The sequence below is a fragment of the Bufo bufo genome, chromosome 1 (genome assembly GCF_905171765.1).
Source record: "Bufo bufo chromosome 1, aBufBuf1.1, whole genome shotgun sequence".
Taxonomy (NCBI): domain Eukaryota; kingdom Metazoa; phylum Chordata; class Amphibia; order Anura; family Bufonidae; genus Bufo; species Bufo bufo.
In genome coordinates this window covers 20,201,074-20,219,833 of record NC_053389.1, presented here as the reverse complement: position 1 = coordinate 20,219,833, position 18,760 = coordinate 20,201,074, and the positions used below count along the sequence as shown (strand labels likewise).

Sequence of the window (18,760 nt, the reverse complement as noted above, 5' to 3'; positions counted from 1 at the left end):
CATCTGATACCATTCAGGTAAAAGAAAAATGTACCCAATCGCAAGCCAGTCTCTTTTTCTTGAAAAAAAAAAATGAAGTGAATCAATGAAAACGTTGAATTCTCTCGAACTTTTAAAAAAAAATTAGTTGAATTTTCGAATTTTCAAATAAATTTGCTAATCTCTACTTAGAAGTCCACAAAATCTTAGATTGAAAAATGGCTGTTGGTAAAATTTGGAGTTTCGCATTTACAGTAATATGCAGTGGATGGTTTTCTGTGATGTATATTTAATTATTAGCAGCAAAAATCTTGTAGGATGCTTTTTTCCAACAGAAGCATTTTTTAACAGAAGGCTCCATGATCTTCCAGTCATCTACTGCTCATCTCAACACTTTTACAGGTGAAACTGGAAAATTTAGAATATCGTGCAAAAGTCCAATTTATTTCAGTAATGCAAATTAAAAGGAATTGCATTAATGCAGCTTAACATTAGAATTTTGTGAAAAGGTTCAATATTCTAGGCTCAAAGTGTCACACTAGTCAGCAAATTAATCCATACCCCCTGAGCAAAGGGTACCTCAAAATTGTGAATTTGGGGTTTCATAAGCTATAAGCCATAAATAAAGGCTTGAAATATCTCATATGTTAGTTTCACCTTTTAAGTTGCATTACTAAAATAAATGAACTTTGCACAATATTCTAATTTTTCGAGTTTCACCTGTATGCCTTAGGCTACTTTGACACTGGCGTTTTTGCTGAATCCGGCGGGGCTCAGCAAAAACGCTTCTGTTACTGATAATACAACCATCTGCCACAGATCCGGTTGTATTATATTTAACATAGCCAAGACGGATCTGTCATGAACTCCATTGAAAGTCAATGGGGGAAGGATCTGTTTTCTATTGTGTCAGAGAAAATGGATCCGTCCCCATTGACCTGCATTGTGGGTCATGACGGATGCGTCTTGCTCCGCATCCCATGACGGAAAGAAAACTGCAGCATGCTGCGGTTTGCTCTCCAGTATGGGAATGCAACCAAATGGAACAGAATGCATTTTGTTCAGTTACATTTTGTCCCCAATAACAATGAAAGGGGACAAAACGGAAGCATTTTTTTTCCCCGGTATTGAGACCCTATGACGGATCTTAATACCGGAAAATAGAAATGCTAGTGTGAAAGTAGCCTTAAAGGGGTTTTACAAGATTACTGTGCTTTTCAGGAGATATGCCCATGTACTTGCTTACCTTTTGTACATCTTCACCATGTTTTTTTCTCCAGTTTGGACTCTCCTTACGCATTTTCTCCATGTATCTAATCACCCTGGTTTGTTTCCATCCTATATGTAGCATTTCTTGTTGCTGTATCCAATAAAACCCATGATGCACTTCTCTTTTCTCTGTTACAGCTTTAGCACCGCCCCTAACAACGCCCAGATAGTGTATAGCTCCTCCCACCCAGCTAGTTACATAAGCATTTCCATATCAATATCCCACCCATGGACCTGGCATCTCAGGATATAATAAACAGCAGAGTGGACTTGGCCCTGTGACCACAATCCAGAATGAAAGATAAGAGCAATAAAGGCAAAATAAATAAATCACTAAATGATTGCTACCTTCATAAATCATTATTTTAAAGGCTGTTGATACAAACTGGAATTCCCCTTTAATTTTTGAACATAATTGAAAATGTACTTAGCCCGGTATAATACGTACATTCAATGTTCAGTTTGTCTGATCTCTTAATTTTTTGCCCATTGGGATATATAACAGTGCACTGAACACGGGTCCCATCATCCACATATGAAGGAATATAAGTAAGCTCTGACTCTTCTCTCCAGGATCCTGCAGAAATCTCCACGGACTTCTTCGTAATCCGCCCAGGTTTGTTCCATTTTAGAGAAGGAGGACTGGAGCCGCACGTGTGATCTGCAGCACATTGCATAATGGTGGCTTTTCGTTCTCTTAGAAATGTAAGAACATAAAAGCCAAAAATTCTTGGAGAATCTGAAAAATTGGATGATAAATGACTACATCAAAATTTGAACACATTTATTGTTTTTAGTTTAACTTCCCCTTGTGTTTTTTTGACGTACATGTATGTCAGGGAATTAAGTCGGTTGACTCATTTTGGTCAGTGTAGGGTTACCAACCAGAATTTTTCTTTTTTCTAGACAACTTATCCCAAAATCACAGACAGTCAACATTTTTTACGTATAAATTGTAAAACCATAATGAATGATAAAGATTATAGCAGATCCAGGTCTATAGCTCCATATACTGATAATAACTCATTACCAGCATTCACTGTCACAGTAAAATGATTATAAATACCACCAAAATAGCATAGGCAAGTACCAACATCCTCAAAAAATCACGGACATATTTTTTTTTCCACCAGAGGAAAAAAGATTGCCTATTTTTACAGACTGTCCAGAAATTTCTGGATGGTTGGCAACCCTGCACATATGGCATGGTGATTGTGCGGGCCATTACCACTATCACTGTGGGAGCCAGGCTGTGACAGCTGAGGTGCCGCTACAATGGCTGAGCCCAGACATGACTTCTATCTTTGCTCTTTAACCTCCTAGATGCAGCTATCAATAACGACAATGACAAATAAAGGATTTGTCACAGTGACTGATCTTATCCTACCGCCTCAACATGATCGTCCAGGTGCCTATAGGTAGCTATAGTCTAAAAATGGGCTCCAGACAAATTTTGTATGGAAGCCAATTGAGTCCTGCTAGAGGCAGTGTATAATAGGCGAGCTGTCAATATAATACTGACGAGTATAAAACACTGCAACTTAGAAGAAAGGAAATGTAATGAGTTATACCAATGCTCAGTTAATTAGACGTCTCCTAGTGGGACAAAAACATGTAACAAAAACTAAAATGTTTTTTATGTCAAAAAAAGTAAGAAGTTGTGTGTATCTCAAATAGGTACCCATGAAAAGGCCAATTATTCCAACAACAAAAAAAAACTCTGTAAACTCAGTTGGTTGAAAAACAAAATAGTTAGGGTTCTCAGAATATGGCAACACAAAAATAAATTGTTTGTTAGATTTTTTTTGTGTAGCAGTAGTAAAAAAAAATTCTATAGATACAGATGCAGCAGAGTTAACAGTCATAACACGTTAAGTAGATGTGATAACCAGTGATGAGCGGCAGGTGCAATATTCGAATTCGCGATATTTCACAAATATTTGTGCGAATATTCGTCATATATTCAAGAATTCGGGAATTGGTGATCTCCAGTCATTATTTTCTTGATTGTGAAAATTGGCAATAGGAAAATTTGTGATACAAATTAGCGATAATAAATTTGAGATACGAAAATTTGCGATCAACACTACTCCTAAAGTCAAAGATATTGCAGCCTTCTCATTGGCCCACAAACAAGAAGCAGTGAGGGATCATGGGCACCGATAAGAAAAATCTAGAATATTCTCGATTACGAAGATATAGCACTATATTCTAAATATTCGCAAATTCTCGAAGTGCCAATATTCGCGATAAAAATTTGCGATTAAAATACTCGCGATCAACACTAGTGATAACTCACTAATTGTGTTGGTTAACTCTGCTACATCTGTATGTAGTGCTGCTGTACTATACTTAGTTTCACATCACCATTTAGCTTTCCGTTCTTCTGATCCATCAGAAGAAGAGGGAAAAAAAAAAAATCCTGTTGCATCAGTTAGGGTGGGTTAGTACTTACATTATGGCATTCCGTAATAGGTTCCGTTTATAAAGGAATATAACGGAATTCCAGGACGGAATGCAAAACGGAAGCCTTTAAGAGGCATTCCTTTTTGATCCGTCACAATAGAAGTCAATGGGCAAGCATAACGGATCTGTCTGTGTCACGGTAGGTGACGGAAGGGAAGCAAACCAAATACAAAAAGCAAAAAAACACCAGGCTAGGCCCCAAAGCTAGAGAACAGGGAAAGGTCACCACCTTCCCTGACTGCTGACAACATGAGCAAATCCTTAGGGTGGAAGTGCTCATGAGCTGGAACCTAAGCCTAGGTATATAAAATGAGAATGCTCGGACTGGGAGAAAACGTCTGTATGTGGGTAAGTAACTGGCTCAATGATAGAAAACAGAGGGTGGTTATTAACGGTACATACTCAGATTGGGTCACTGTCACTAGTGGAGTACCTCAGGGGTCAGTATTGGGCATTATTCTCTTCAATATAATTATTAATGATCTTGTAGAAGGCTTGCATAGTAAAATATCAATTTTTGCAGATGACACTAAACTGTGTAAAGTAATTAACACTGAAGAGGACAGTATACTGTATATATATACTATAGAGGACAGTATACTGTATATATACTACAGAGGAGAGTATACTGTATATATACTACAGAGGACAGTATACTATATATACTACAGAGGACAGTATACTGTATATATACTACAGAGGACAGTATACTGTGTATATACTACAGAGGACAGTATACTGTATATATACTACAGAGGACAGTATACTGTATATATACTACAGAGGACAGTATACTACTACAGAGGGGTCTGGATAGACTGGAGGCTTGGGCAGATAAGTGGCAGATGAGGTTTAACACTGACAAATGTAAAGTTATGCACATGGGAAGGAATAATGCAAGTCACCCGTACATACTAAATGGTAAAACACTCGGTAACACTGACATGGAAAAGGATCTAGGAATTTTAATAAACCGCAAACTAAGCTGCAAAAACCAGTGTCAGGCAGCTGCTGCCAAGGCCAATAGGATAATGGGTTGCATCAAAAGGGGCATAGATGCCCGTGATGAGAACATATTCCTACTACTTTACAAATCATTAGTCAGACCACACATGGAGTACTGTGTACAGTTCTGGGCTCCAGTGAACAAGGCAGACATAGCAGAGCTGGAGAGGGTCCAGAGGAGGGAAACTAAAGTAATAACTGGAATGGGGCAACTACAGTACCCTGAAATATTATCAAAATTAGGGTTATTCACGTTAGAAAAAAGATGACTGAGGGGAGATCTAATTACTTTGTATAAATATTTCAGGGGTCAGTACAGAGATCTCTCCCAACATCTATTTATCCCCAGGACTGTGACTGTGACGAGGGGACATCCTCTGCGTCTGGAGGAAAGAAGGTTTGTACACAAACATAGAAGAGGGTTCTTTACGGTAAGAGCAGTGAGACTATGGAACTCTCTGCCTGAGGAGGTGGTAATGGTGAGTACAATAAAAGAGTTCAAGAGGGGCCTGGATGTATTTCTGGAGTGTAATAATATTATAGGATATAGCTACTAGAGAGGGGTCGTTGATCCAGGGAGTTATTCTGATTGCCTGATTGGAGTCGGGAAGGAATTTTTTATTCCCCCTAAAGTGAGGAAAATTGGCTTCTACCTCAGTTTTTTTTTGCCTTCCTCTGGATCAACTTGCAGGATGACAGGCCGAACAGGATGGACAAATGTCTTTTTTCGGCCTTATGTACTATGTTACTATGTTACTATGTTATGTACTATGTTACTAAAACCCTCAGCTAGGGAGCTGGAGATATGAAAACCGGTTCCTAGCGCAGGGTGCAGGAACCAGCGTCTTCCTGAGGCCTAGCCAGAACACACAACAAAAGGGAAGGAGTAGGACTTAGCTCAAGACTGACGGGGAGCAGGAGATCCACCAAACACCAGCTGAGAACTCCAGAAGCAAATATAAACCGCAAGGGCTATAGTGAGAGGCGAGTATAAATAGCACCACTAAATAGCTAATGAGCAGAACCTGTGGAAAGGTGGGATCCTGCCCAAAACCACAACAAAGAGAAACAGAACAGTCAGATAGACTCACATGTAGCAAGTCTTTCAGATCTTCTCAGGCCTTTGACAGGGCAGGGCGCGACAGTACCCCCCCTTCTACGGGTGACCTCTGGGCACCCAGGACTAACCTTATCCGGGTGTGCCCTGTGAAAGGCTTTCACAAGGTGACTAGCATTGACAACAGTCGCAGGAACCCACATTCTTTCCGTATCCCCTCCAATGCACAAGGTACTGAAGGGAGCCTCGAAGAACACGCGAGTTGAGTATTCTGGAGATCTGAAACTCCAGATTACCATCTACCAAGACAGGGGGAGGTGGCAAAGAAGATGGTTCAGCAGGTTCAACATACTTCTTCAACAAAGACCTGTGAAGCACATTATGGATCTTCCAGGTCTGCGGAAGTTCCAGACGAAACGCAACCAGATTAACAATGGCCGAGATTTTGTAAGGACCAATAAATCTTGGGCCCATCTTCCAAGAAGGCACTTTCAACTTAATGTTCTTAGTGGACAACCACACCAAATCACCCACACACAGGTCCGGACCAGTCATACGTCTCTTGTCAGCCATCCGTTTATATCTTTCACCCATTTTTTTCAAATTAGTTTGAATCTTCCGCCAGATAGAAGACAACGAAGAAGAGAATCTCTCCTCTTCAGGTATACCAGAAGATTCAGTCCCAGAAAAAGTACCATATGCGCCAAAAAATGGCGACTTATCAGTGGACTCCTGTCTACGGTTATTCAAGGCAAACTCAGCCAAGGACAAAAATGAAGACCACTCTTCCTGATTCTCGGCGACAAAACACCTCAAATAAGTCTCCAGGTTCTGGTTAGTGCGTTCTGTTTGTCCATTCGACTGAGGATGGAAAGCTGAAGAGAAAGACAACTGAATACCCAGACGAGTACAAAACGCCTTCGAAAACCTGGAAACAAATTGCGTTCCCCTATCAGACAACATCAGAGGGGATGCTGTGTAATTTCACAATGTTATCAACAAACACCTGAGCGAGATTTTTAGCATTCGGGCAGACCCGACAATGGTACAAAGTGTGCCATTTTACTGAAGCGGTCCACCACCACCAAAATCACAGTTTTCCCAGAGGAACTCGGTAAATCAGTGATGAAGTCCATGGACAAATACGTCCAAGAACGAGACGGGATGAACAAAGGAAGAAGAGATCCTGAAGGCCGAGTGTGAGCCACCTTAGCACGTGCACAGGTCTCACAAGCTGCTACATAGCCCTCAACAAATTTACGCAAACCTGGCCACCAGAATCTCTGGGAAATAAGATCCACTGTGGATCTACTCCCAGGGTGTCCCACAAGGACAGTATCATGATGTTCCTTAAACACCTTGTGTCGAAGTTCAGAAGGAACAAACAACTTCCCTGAAGGACAGGAATCAGGTGCCTCACCTTGAGCCCCCAACACTTCTGCCTCCAGTTCAGGATAAAGAGCGGATACAACCACCCCATCAGCCAAAATCAGATTGGGATCCTCCGAATCACCCCCCCCAGGAAAGCTACATGACAAAGCATCCACTTTGACGTTTTTGACCCCAGGGCGATAGGTGACCACAAAATTAAATCTGTTAAAAAAACAATGACCATCTGGCCTGCCTAGGGTTCAGACGCTTTGCTGATTGCAGGTGAGCCAGATTCTTATGGGCAGTAATTACCATAATCTGATGAATCGCTCCTTCTAGCCAATGACGCCATTCTTCAAAGGCCAATTTGATGGCCAACAACTCTCTATTCCCAACATCATAATTTCTTTCGGCAGCAGAAAGTTTCTTTGAAAAAAAGCACACGGACGCCATTTGCTAGGAGAGGGACCCTGCGACAAAACTGCTCCGACTCCCACTTCTGACACGTCAACCTCCACAATGAAGAGTTGAGACACCTCGAGTTGCATCAGAATGGGAAGTAATGCTTCTTCCGACCAGACTGAGAAGTCCACACCCTTTCTAGGCATATCAGTAAAAGGCTTGACAATAATGGAATAATTCAGGATAAATTTTCTGTAGTAATTAGTAAAACCCAAAAACCGCATCAGAGCTTTCTGATTCTCCGGCCGATCCCATTCCAGTATCGCACGGACCTTTTCAGGATCCATGCGAAAACCTGAGGCAGAAAGTAAGTAACCCAGAAACTACAGCTCCTGGACAGCAAACACACATTTCTCCAACTTAGCATACAATTTATTCTCTCGAAAGATTGATAATACTTGTTTTAAATGATCCTGATGAGTCTCCATATCGAGTGAGTAAATTAGTATGTCATTGAGGTAAATAACAACTAACCTCCCCACCAAATGATGAAAAATGTCATTGATAATGTGCTGGAAGACTCTCGAAGTGTCCCTCAGAGGTATTGAAGGCTGTCTTCCATTCATCCCCTTCCCTGATTCTTATTAGATTATAAGCTCCTCTTAAATCCAACTTAGAAAACACCTTGGCTCCGACAATCTGATCAAATAAATCCGGGATCAAGGGAAGAGGATAAGGATCACGGACAGTAATGAGATTCAGTTCCCGGAAATCTAGACATGGTCTAAGGGTCCCGTCTTTTTTTTTACAAAAAAGAAGACAGCTGCCATAGGTGACTTAGATGGCCTAATATGCCCTTTTGACAAACTTTCGGTAATATACTCCCACATAGCTACTCTTTCGGGTTAGGAAAGATAATATAGTCGAGATTTTGGCAATTGAGCTCCGGGAATAAGATTGATCGGACAATCAAACTCTCTGTGTGGGGGCTAACTCCTGATCTCCACCCTCAGAGAAAACGTCAGCAAAATCAGAAAGAAACAAAGGGAACATCTTAGTGGAAACCAAAGAAATAGATTAGCCAGACAGTTGTCCATACACAAATCACTCCAATTACTGATTTGTCTAGTTTGCCAATCAATGGTAGGGTTATGTTTGATCAACCATGGTAAACCCAGTACCAGAGAAGCAGGCAAACCTTTCAGAACAAAACAAGAAATGGACTCAACATGAGAATCACCCACTCTCAAATGAATATCCTGCACAATATGAGTTAGATACTTTTGCGAGAGAGGAGCAGAATCAATAGCAAATACTGATATCCCTTTGCTTAATGCGCTTGTTATAAAACCATGACTCTGAACAAATTGATAATCAACAAGGTTAACCCCTGCACCACTGTCTACAAAAACTTCTAACTCAATATTTTCAGTGTCTAGCGCCACCATGGCAGGCAGGAGAAATTGGGTACTGCAGGTAGAATACAAATATACCTTTTATGACTCCCCATTCACACTACCAAGGGTAATAGAACTTGTTTTATTGGAAAGAACCCATTTTTTTTCTTTTCCACTTTGAAGCTTCCTAAAAGGACACACATTAATGAAATGTCCATCTTTACCACAGAAGAAACAGAATCTTCTCTGACCTCTAGAGTTCCCATTACCAGTGCAAGAAGAGACCTGAATTAAACTGCATAGGTTCATCCCCAGGCACTGGTTCAAGTGTCACTGTGCCCCGATGGACAGGAGGAACAATTTGCCCACATGATAGTGCATCCTGGTTGAGGGGAACCTTGCACCTCTCCCTCAGGCGTCTATCAATCTGTACGGATAGGCACATGGCTGCCTCCAAAGAAGCAGGGTTTTCATAAAGGCAAGGGCGTCTTTTAGTCTCTCAGACAGCCCGGACAGACTTGACTACGGAGAGCTGGGTCATTCCACTCCGAGTCAGTTGCCCATCTTCTAAATTCAGCACAATATGACTCAGCAGAACGTTCTCCCTGACTCAAGCTACACAGCTTAGATTCAGCCAGAGAGACCCGGTCTGGTTTATCATAAATCAGGCCCAGGGCTCTGAAAAATTCATCCACCGATCGGAGGGACTGAGAACTGATCGGCAGAGAAAAGGCCCAAGACTGAGCATCACCTTTTAGCAGAGAAATGATAATCCCCACTCTTTGATTTTTGTCTCCAGATGAGATCGGACGTAGACGAAAAATACAATCTACAAGATTCCCTGAAAGGAAAACAAAGTTATCACTTTCCCCAGAAAACCTATCTGGGAGAGCGACCTTAGGTTCACGGCTGGCCTGGTTCCCACCAGCGGAGCCAAACGCCAGGAATCTCTGACATAGTACCACAGAATTACAGAGGTCAGCTACCTCCCAAGATAATTCCTGCAAGCGATCCACCAGTGCATCAACAGCTTCCATTTTGCACAGAGCAGTAAAAAATAAAATGACGGTATGGGCAGTTTATAATGTCAAGGTAGGTGAGGGAAGGGAAGCAAACCAAATACAATAAAAGCAACAAAATACCAGGCTAGGCCCCAAAGCTAGGGAACAGGGAAAGGTCACCACCTGACAATCCCTGAGCCTTTCCCTGACTGCTGACAACATGAGCAAATTCTTAGGGTGGAAGTGCTCATGCACTGGAACCTAAGCCGAGCTGAAACTGAAGCAAACCTTAGTTAGGTTGCTGGAGATAAGACAACCGGTTCCTAGCGCAGGGTGCAGGAACCGGCATCTTCCTGAGGCCTAGCCAGAACACACAACAAAAGGGAAAGAGTAGGAGTTAGCTTAAGACGGACGGGGAGCAGGAGATCCACCAAACACCAGCTAGGAGATCCAGAAGAAAATATAAACCGCAATGGCTATAGTGAGAGGCGGGTATAAATAGCACCACTAAATAGCTAATAAGCAGAACCTGTGGGAAGGTGGGATCCTGCCCAAAACCACAACAAAGAGAAGCAGAACTGTCAGGCCTCTCACTGACTGTCTGTCAGATCTTCTCAGGCCTCTCACAGGGCAGGGCGTGACAGTCTGGTTTCCATTATGCAGGACAGAAAACAAAGACCTGCCCTGTATCCAGGATCCTGTAAAAAAAAAAATGATCCTGTTGCATCTGTTGTCATCTGTTTGAGCCATTTCATCTAAGATCCGTTTTTTAGACGGGAAAAAAAAGTACTGCATGCAGGACATTTTTTCCATCTAAAAAGCGGATCTCAGACGGAAATGGCTCAAACGGATGACAACTGATGCAACAGAAACCTTTTTATTTTCAGAATCCTGTTTTTTTATCTCTCTTTCTCTTCTTCTCATGGATCAGAAGAACGGAAAGCTAAATGGTGATATGAACTCAGCCTTCCACAAACACACCACACACTGGTATTGAGAATTTACAATGGTAATAATGCAATTATGCATTCAAACCTGTTTAGACATGCTGATGTAGTAATACCAGCCCTTCAGTAACATTTGGGTGTGACAATGCAATTTTTGGGCAGTGATGATAAATGTCTGTTTAACTAGATGTAGTGATGCCTTCACTAACACAGTTGTAATTAGTGTTACAGATGTGAAATGTGGTACAATTATTAAATGCTTTTTTCACAGAGTAAGGCTACTTTCACACTAGCGGTTTTCTTTTCCGGCATAGAGTTCCGTCACAGGGGCTCTATACCGGAAAAGAACTGATCAGGCATATCCCTATGCATTCTGAATGGAGAGGCATCAGGATGTCTTCAGTTCAGTCATTTTGACTGATCAGGCATGCTACGGTTTTATCTCCGGCGAAAAAAACTGAAGACTAGCCAGAATGCCGGCATTTTTTCCCATAGGAATGTATTAGTGCCGGATCCGGGATTCAAAATACCGGCATGCCGGATCCGTCCTTCCGGTCTGCGCATGCCGGATCCGTCCTTCCAGTAAAAATGTGAAAAAAGATACAAGACGGATCTGTCTGTCCGCATGACAAGCGGAGAGACGGATCCGTTCTTGCAATGAATTTGTGAGACGGCTCCGCATCCGGATGCGTCTCACAAATGCTTTCAGTCACATCCAGATCGGCGGATCCGGCGTGCAGTTCCGACGACGGAACTACCCGCCGGATCACACTGCCGCAAGTGTGAAAGTAGCCTAACACAATTAACTAACACTGGCAATATTTTTGATACAAGACATGCCTTTTCAACAAGACACTGTGATGCAGTATGCTTTCATTTACACAGTTGTGAAAGAAACTTTTCCCAAAAAAAAAACAAAAAAAAACGTTTTTTGGCAGGAATAAATATCAAGCACACGGCATACACAGATTTATATGAAAAGAAATTAATATTTTATTAAATATAAGTTAAAATTTACAAACATATTATATGATATCGACAGATCAGCCACATGGAGGAGCCACAACATAGGTTGCACAGACAGTAAAGTATAAACCAAAGAGTGGCACTGCAAATAATACATAATAGTATACAGACCAAGAAGTTTGCTCCTCCAAAAACACCCCAACACATGTTTCGCGTCAGCTTTCTCAGGGGAAAATCAGCTGTATTTCTTATTGGTTGGAACAGAGTTAAAAATCTCAGCCTTTCTGCACTTCATTCATTTCCCCTGAGGAAGCTGGCGCGAAACACGTGTTGGGGTGTTTCTTTGGTGTTTATCATTTAATTACATCTGCCGATGAGGTACAATCTTGGCCCTTTTTCTAGGTGTATTAGGATTCTGAAATGTAGAACTAGTTGCCAGAAGCTTAGCTTACAGTAGTCTGCCAGAAAACACACCTGATAGTGACCAGTACACCCCTTAATGTACCGCACATTGTCTCTTTATATAATCCCCTTATACTGCCCCCCTATCACATTTTCTCTACCTATAATCTTATACTGTCCCTAGCTGAGTGTTTCAGTCTGCAGAGGGAGAGCCACAGCACAGCTTCCTGCCAAGTACACCGCAGAATGACGTTCTTTGCCTTCTGCACAGGCACCTCCCTGCCTGCAGCCCCCTGATAGGCTGATCGAGGCTGCCTGTTAGTCTCTGAGCCAATCAGGGCAAGCTCTCCCCCTACTTTCTCCCAGCGTCATGAGAGCACCCTTCTTCTTCCTCCTTTGTTATTTCCCCCACCAATTCTGTCAGTAAAATGGGGCTGCACAACGTTTTATGCGATTAATCTGAAACGACTTGCAAAAACTTCAGATTAATTTGGAGGACACATTTTTTTGTGAAATTTGAAACGATTCACTAATCTTTAGCCAGCCCCCCCTCAATCCAGGGAACAACTAGCAAGAACCTAATTGCATGTCTATAGTTCTGCAGAGAGGCTTTAGAGAGACAGAAAGATGGAGTACTACAACTTCCATTATTACTGTCCATATGTTGCTATTGGGGGAGGAATTGCACTATGATCTACTTTAGAACTGTGCCTTGTGTTACCGTTGGATATTCTTCTACTATCCAGCACTTTAGTAAAACTAAACTTATTTATTACTACAACCTGGCCTGGTTACTGACTCCACTATACTCCAGCCATTGCACCTACTCTCATGATTTGAACCCAGATCAACACTTAACACTAAGGGCAAGGTGTACCCTGTTGGAAGAAAGGGTGTGCCCAACAGTCACGGCACAGTCCTAGGGAGTGCTGATGTAAGGATTGTCACTTTTTTATTTGTGAGTACTACTACCACCACCAGAGTGTGAACTAATAAAATGTTTAACCATAATAGGGGGGAAAATTATAATGTCCAAAGTGATGTTTTTTGACAACCTTCACCCTGAATAAAATTGAATAAAATAAATAAAAAAGTTGCATTTACCCCCAAAATGGGACCAAAAAACTACAGCTCACCCTGGAGAGAACAAGTCCTGACACATCTCTGTAGATGGAAATATAAAAAGTTGTGGGTGTCAGAATGCGGAGTCTTCTTTATCTGGTTTCATTCACTGTATAATTTCTGGATCTTTTGGCTAAACATTGGAGGTTCTGGGTGTTGGACCACTACTGATTGGATATTGGTTACCTAAGATATGGTCCTGGAAGTCCTGGATACCTCTTTAAATTTTTCTATTTAAATTCAGCAATATAAAAAATACAACTGGTCCTGCAAAAAGCAAACCCTAATACAGCAATGTGAACAGATTCTTTTTTAAAAAAGGTAAAAAAACGTTATGGCTCTTAGAAGATAGGGAGGAAAAAACAACGAAAGAAAGGTTTATGGTGAAAAAGGAGTTAAAGGAGTTGTCCCATCTGGACTGTTATGGTATTTTGATGGGATATACCATAAATATCAAGTGGATGTACTTCTGGAACTCTCTTTTATTCAAGAACTGGACCCTGCCTTGAATGAAGAGCGACCCACCATTTTACATACAAAATTCAGTACAATGTTGAGGGAATAAAGATGGGGAAAATGAAGTCAGAGGATGATATCGCCGTGAGTGGGTCCCTGGCCGGTGGGCATGCCCACTATGGCCCACAGTCAGACTGGCAGCCATTCAGGACGAAGGATATTGGATAGAAGAGATAAGCGAAATTTAAAAAAAATTGATTTGGACGCTTTGCCAAATTTTTTTATAAAATTTGCTTCGTTCCAAATTCATCTGTCACGAAGCCCGTTAAATCAGCTATATCAAAACTAGAGATGAGTGAATCAAAGTTGATGATGTTGCACCAAATCTGAATTTCCTCACGCTTCGTGGTAACGAATCACATTTTTTCCTAAAATGGCTGCTGCACGTGTTAGGACATGGAGCATGGAACTCTGGGAATGAGGGATCACCCACAATGCCATGCATGCAGCCAATCAGCAGCCAGCCCTGTGATGTCACAGCCCTATAAATAGCCTCAACCATCTTGGGTTCAGCCATTTTCCAGTGTACTTAGTGCAGGGAGAGACGTCAGCAAGCGCTAGGGACAGTGGTAGAAAAGACTTTAAAACTGTTATTTTGCTGTATAGAAGTTCAGGGAAAGGATAGGGAGGAATCATTCCACAGTATTGAAGCAGAAAAGGGTTCAGTAGGGGAGGTTACAGCCTGGGTAATAGGAACAATCCTATTACACCTTGCTGCACTGACTGCGGATCCAAATTGCCATTATACAGCTCTGTAATTCCAGCAAACCGTTCTTATTATTGGGGTGCAAGTGCTGTTTGATACAGGCATTAACAGGGTTTATTACAAGGAAATATTTCTACATCTTATTTGCCCTTGTGCGGTGCAGTTATATGTTCTAAAGCATTTTTGGCTTGTATTAGTGGTGAAGAAAAAGCTTATTAGCCGTTGTGTGGTGAAGTGACAAAATTACAGCACTTTTTGGCGTGTATTACTGGCACAAAAATATATAATATTGGAGGTTCAGCACTGCAATTATATGTTCTAAAGCCCTTTTTGGCTTGTTTTAGCGGCAAAAAAATATATATTATTTGCCGTTAAGTGGTGCAGTTATATGTTCTAAAGCCCTTTTTGGCATGTATAATTGGAAAAAATAAAGGCCTATTTGCCGTTCAGCAGGGCAGTTATATGTTCTAAAGCCTATTTTGGCATGTATTAGTGGGGGGGGGGGAAAGGGCTTATTAACCGTTGTGTGGTGATTCGAAAAACTTACAGACTTTTTTGGGGTGTTTTAATAGAAATTTGATTTATTTATTTGATCTAACAGTATGTCAGACAGAGAAGTGCCAGGCCCTTCACAGGGGAGTGGCAGAGGCCTAAATGTTTCTGGCGCAGGCACAGGTCGCAGCAGAGTAAGGGGGCGTGGCAGCAGGAGAGGCCTGAGCTCCTGGTGTCATCTAGCAGTTGTGTCTTGACCAGCAACCCAGCAGTTCTTGAATGGTTGACTCGTTCATGCACTTCGTCCCAAGTGACATCAGACACCCCCAGCCAAGAGTCGGTGGGTTCGTCAGACACAACTTAATTAGCATGGCCCGGGAGCAGGCTCTGTGCCCTCACCTTTCCTCAACCTGCCTCTGTCCTTTTCTGTGGGAGCTGGTGTTGCGAGCGGTCATGCTTCTGACCCAGAGACCATTGAGGAGGACATCAGTGACGTGCAGACAGTGTTCAATGATAATGATGTAGCTGATCGCACTTGGGAGCCGGGATAAATAGGGGCTTCATCATCATCGAGAGAAGAGGGTGACAGCTTGCCCGTGAGGCAGCGGTGGAGCCAGCAAGTTGCTAGCGTGGCCGGGAGTCAGCAGGGAGGCAGCAGTGGGAGGTCGGGAGCCAAACATGCCTGGGGTAGACCCATAGGTGTGCTTAGCCTATTGCATTAGGGTGTGCACCCTAAAGCACAAACACACACACCGTGCGAGCGCACTCGTGTGTACAGTGCTGCCCATAATTATTCATCCGCCTGGCAAATTTTGACTCAAAGTTACTTTTATTCAACCAGCAAGTAATTTTTTGACAGGAAATGACATAGGTGTCTCCCAAAAGATAATAAGACGATGTACAAGAGGCATTATTGTGGAAAGAAAACATTTATCAGCTTTTATTTGCGCATTGTGGCTGCTCACAAGTCAGGAAAGGGCTACAAGGCCATTTCTAAATGTTTTCAAGTTCCAGTGGCTACAGTGAAAAGTATTTTTAAAAAATACAAGATGTTCCGCACTGTGGAAAATCTCAGAGGATGTGGTCGGAACCCAAAAGTGACACGTGCTAGCCAGGAGGATAGTTAGAGAGGTTAAAAAGAATCCAAGGATCACCACCAAGGCCATCCTGGTGAATCTGTGCTCTGCTGGTGGCAATGTCTCAAGGCAGACAATCCAACGGACACTGCACACTGCTGGGTTCCACGGATGCAGACCAAGGAGGACGCCACTTCTCCAGATAAGGCACATAAAAGCTCGCTTGGCCTTTGCAAAAGCTCATCTGGACAAAGAAGAAGACTTCTGGTCTTCTGTGTTATGGTCAGATGAAACAAAAATTGAATTGTTTGGTCACAATGATGTTTCCTTCATTTGGCGTAAAAAGGGAGAAGCCTTGAACCCAAAGAACACCATCCCCACTGTCAAACATGGTGGTGGGAACCTAATGCTTTGGGGGTGTTTTTCAGCCAATGGACCAGGGAACCTAATCACAGTAAACGGCACCATGAAAAAAGAGCAATACATGAGGATTCTCAACGACATCGGGCAGTCTGCAGAGAAACTTGGCTTTGGGCACCAGTGGACATTTCAGTATGACAATGACCCAAAAGACACAGCAAAAGTGGTGAAGAAATGGTTAGCAGACAACAACATTAACGTTTTGGAGTGGCCCAGCCAGAGTCCAGACTTGAATCCAATTGAGAATCTGTGGAGGGAGCTAAAGATCAGGGTGATGGCAAGAAAACCCTCCAACCTGAAAGATTTGGAGCTCATTGCTAAAGATGAATGGGCAAAAATACCTGTGGAGACATGCAAAAAGCTGGTCTGCAATTATAGGAAGCATTTGATTGCTGTAATAGCCAATAAAGGCTTTTCTATCGATTATTGAGAAGGGTATAAATAATTTTGGACTGGACACTTTTTGCTCAAATGTAAATAAAAGCTGAGAAATGTTTTTTTTACACAATCATGCCTCTTGTACATCGTCTTATTATCTAATGGGAGACACCTATGTCATTTCCCGTCAAAAAATTACTTGCTGGTTGAATAAAAGTAACTTTAAGTCAAAATTTGCCAGGGGTATGAATAATTATGGGCAGCACTGTATGTATGTATATATATATATATATATATAGCCTTTATGCCATTAGCCCCCATTATCAGCCCTTATGCCTGATTAGCCCCCATTATGCCTCTCATTAGCCCCCATTATGCCTCATTAACCCCCATTATGCCTCTCGCCCCATATGCCTCTCATTAGCCCCCATATGACTTATTAGCCCCCCATATGCCTCATTAGCCCCCATATGCCTCATTAGCCCCCATATGCCCCCGGCAGCCTCATTTTTTATAAAATAAAAAAACACTTAACTCTCTGCTCCTGGACGCCGCCGCTCCTCGCCGCCTGCGATCCTCTTCCTACTGCTGTCGGCTGTGCTCTAAACTGGCGCTCACAGCGTGACATCACAAAGGGCCTCACGCTTTGCGCAGCCCTGCACAGCTGAAAGCCGAGGACCAGAAAGCGGTAAGTACATAGCGCTCATCGCTTCCTGGTCCTCCGGTACTAATGAGTGCTTCCAAAATGGAAGCGCTCATTAGTATTCGACGACCAGCGGGCTTGATTAGGGTGTGCCCAGGCACACCCGGCACACCCTGTGTGCGCGCCTATGGGTAGACCACACACTTCGCAGGAGCCTGCCTGCCCAGAAAGTAGTAGTACAGGGGTTCACGGAAGCAGCGGCAGTACAAATCAGTCAGTGCGGAGTGTTGGGTGTAAAATCACCTATTTGGCGGGGTGTCAGTTTTTTGTTAAGCCGCCGGAGGAGGTGACCATGGCCATTTGTAGAATCCGTGGGCAGAAGGTGAAGCGTGGCCAGGGTGCCAATGTTGGCACCACGGCCCTGCGTCAACATATGGAGCATCAACATAAAGTGGCCTGGGAGAACCGTGGCTCCGATGTGGTGGTCCAGCCTGCGGCAGCAACCGCTGCATCACCTAGAGGCACACCCGATTTCAGGCAGTCAAAGCTCCACCACCTCAGCCGAAGTGAGTTGTCTGTCCTTCCCATCATCTGATGGTCCAGGTGCTCCTCCTCCTACTCCTTGTCCCTCATTCCGTCAGCAATCGATCACCGAAGCAATTGCCAAGAGACAACAGTATGCGTGAACTCATCCAACGGCGCAGAATGTATATCTGTCCAAGTTGCTGGTGCTGCAGTCCCTCCCTTTCAAAGTGGACAGAAAAGAAGGTGGGCCAGTCCTTCAGCCTGTCGGTGTCTGCCAAAGTGCACGGCAGTGCCGACGTGTGGAGCTGTAACTATAGTCAGGGACAATACATGTCCTTTACGGATCACTTGGTGAATGTGGTTCCTGCACAGCCACACCAGCAACTCTACATTCTCACGCCGTTGGTCCTGCGACAATGTCCGCCTCTGCCTCCTCATTCTCTATCGTGTCCTTAGCCACCACTGCAGGGACAATTAACAGTGCCCCACCAGCATACTACATGTGCAGGACACGGCAGTGTCACGCTGTTCTGCACCTCATTTGCCTGGGTGAATGGAGTCACACAGGGGAGGAACTGCTCCGTGTCCTTCATAAAGAAATCGAATCTTGGCTTTCTCCG

General features: G+C 43.0%; 1 protein-coding gene across 3 annotated transcripts in view; it reads right to left on the bottom strand.

The window, feature by feature from the left end:
• The window catches only part of LOC120986794 (Schwann cell myelin protein-like), an 87,238-nt gene that overhangs the window by 48,262 nt on the left and 20,216 nt on the right, over positions 1 to 18,760 (bottom strand). For 2 of the 3 annotated variants that reach the window (XM_040415499.1, XM_040415500.1), the window contains exon 4: positions 1,697 to 1,987. The exons of the other annotated variant lie outside the window; for it this stretch is intronic. In XM_040415499.1, the coding sequence (XP_040271433.1) occupies positions 1,697 to 1,987 (291 nt within the window). The remainder of the gene's footprint in view (positions 1 to 1,696; positions 1,988 to 18,760) is intronic. 3 annotated transcript variants of the gene reach the window in all.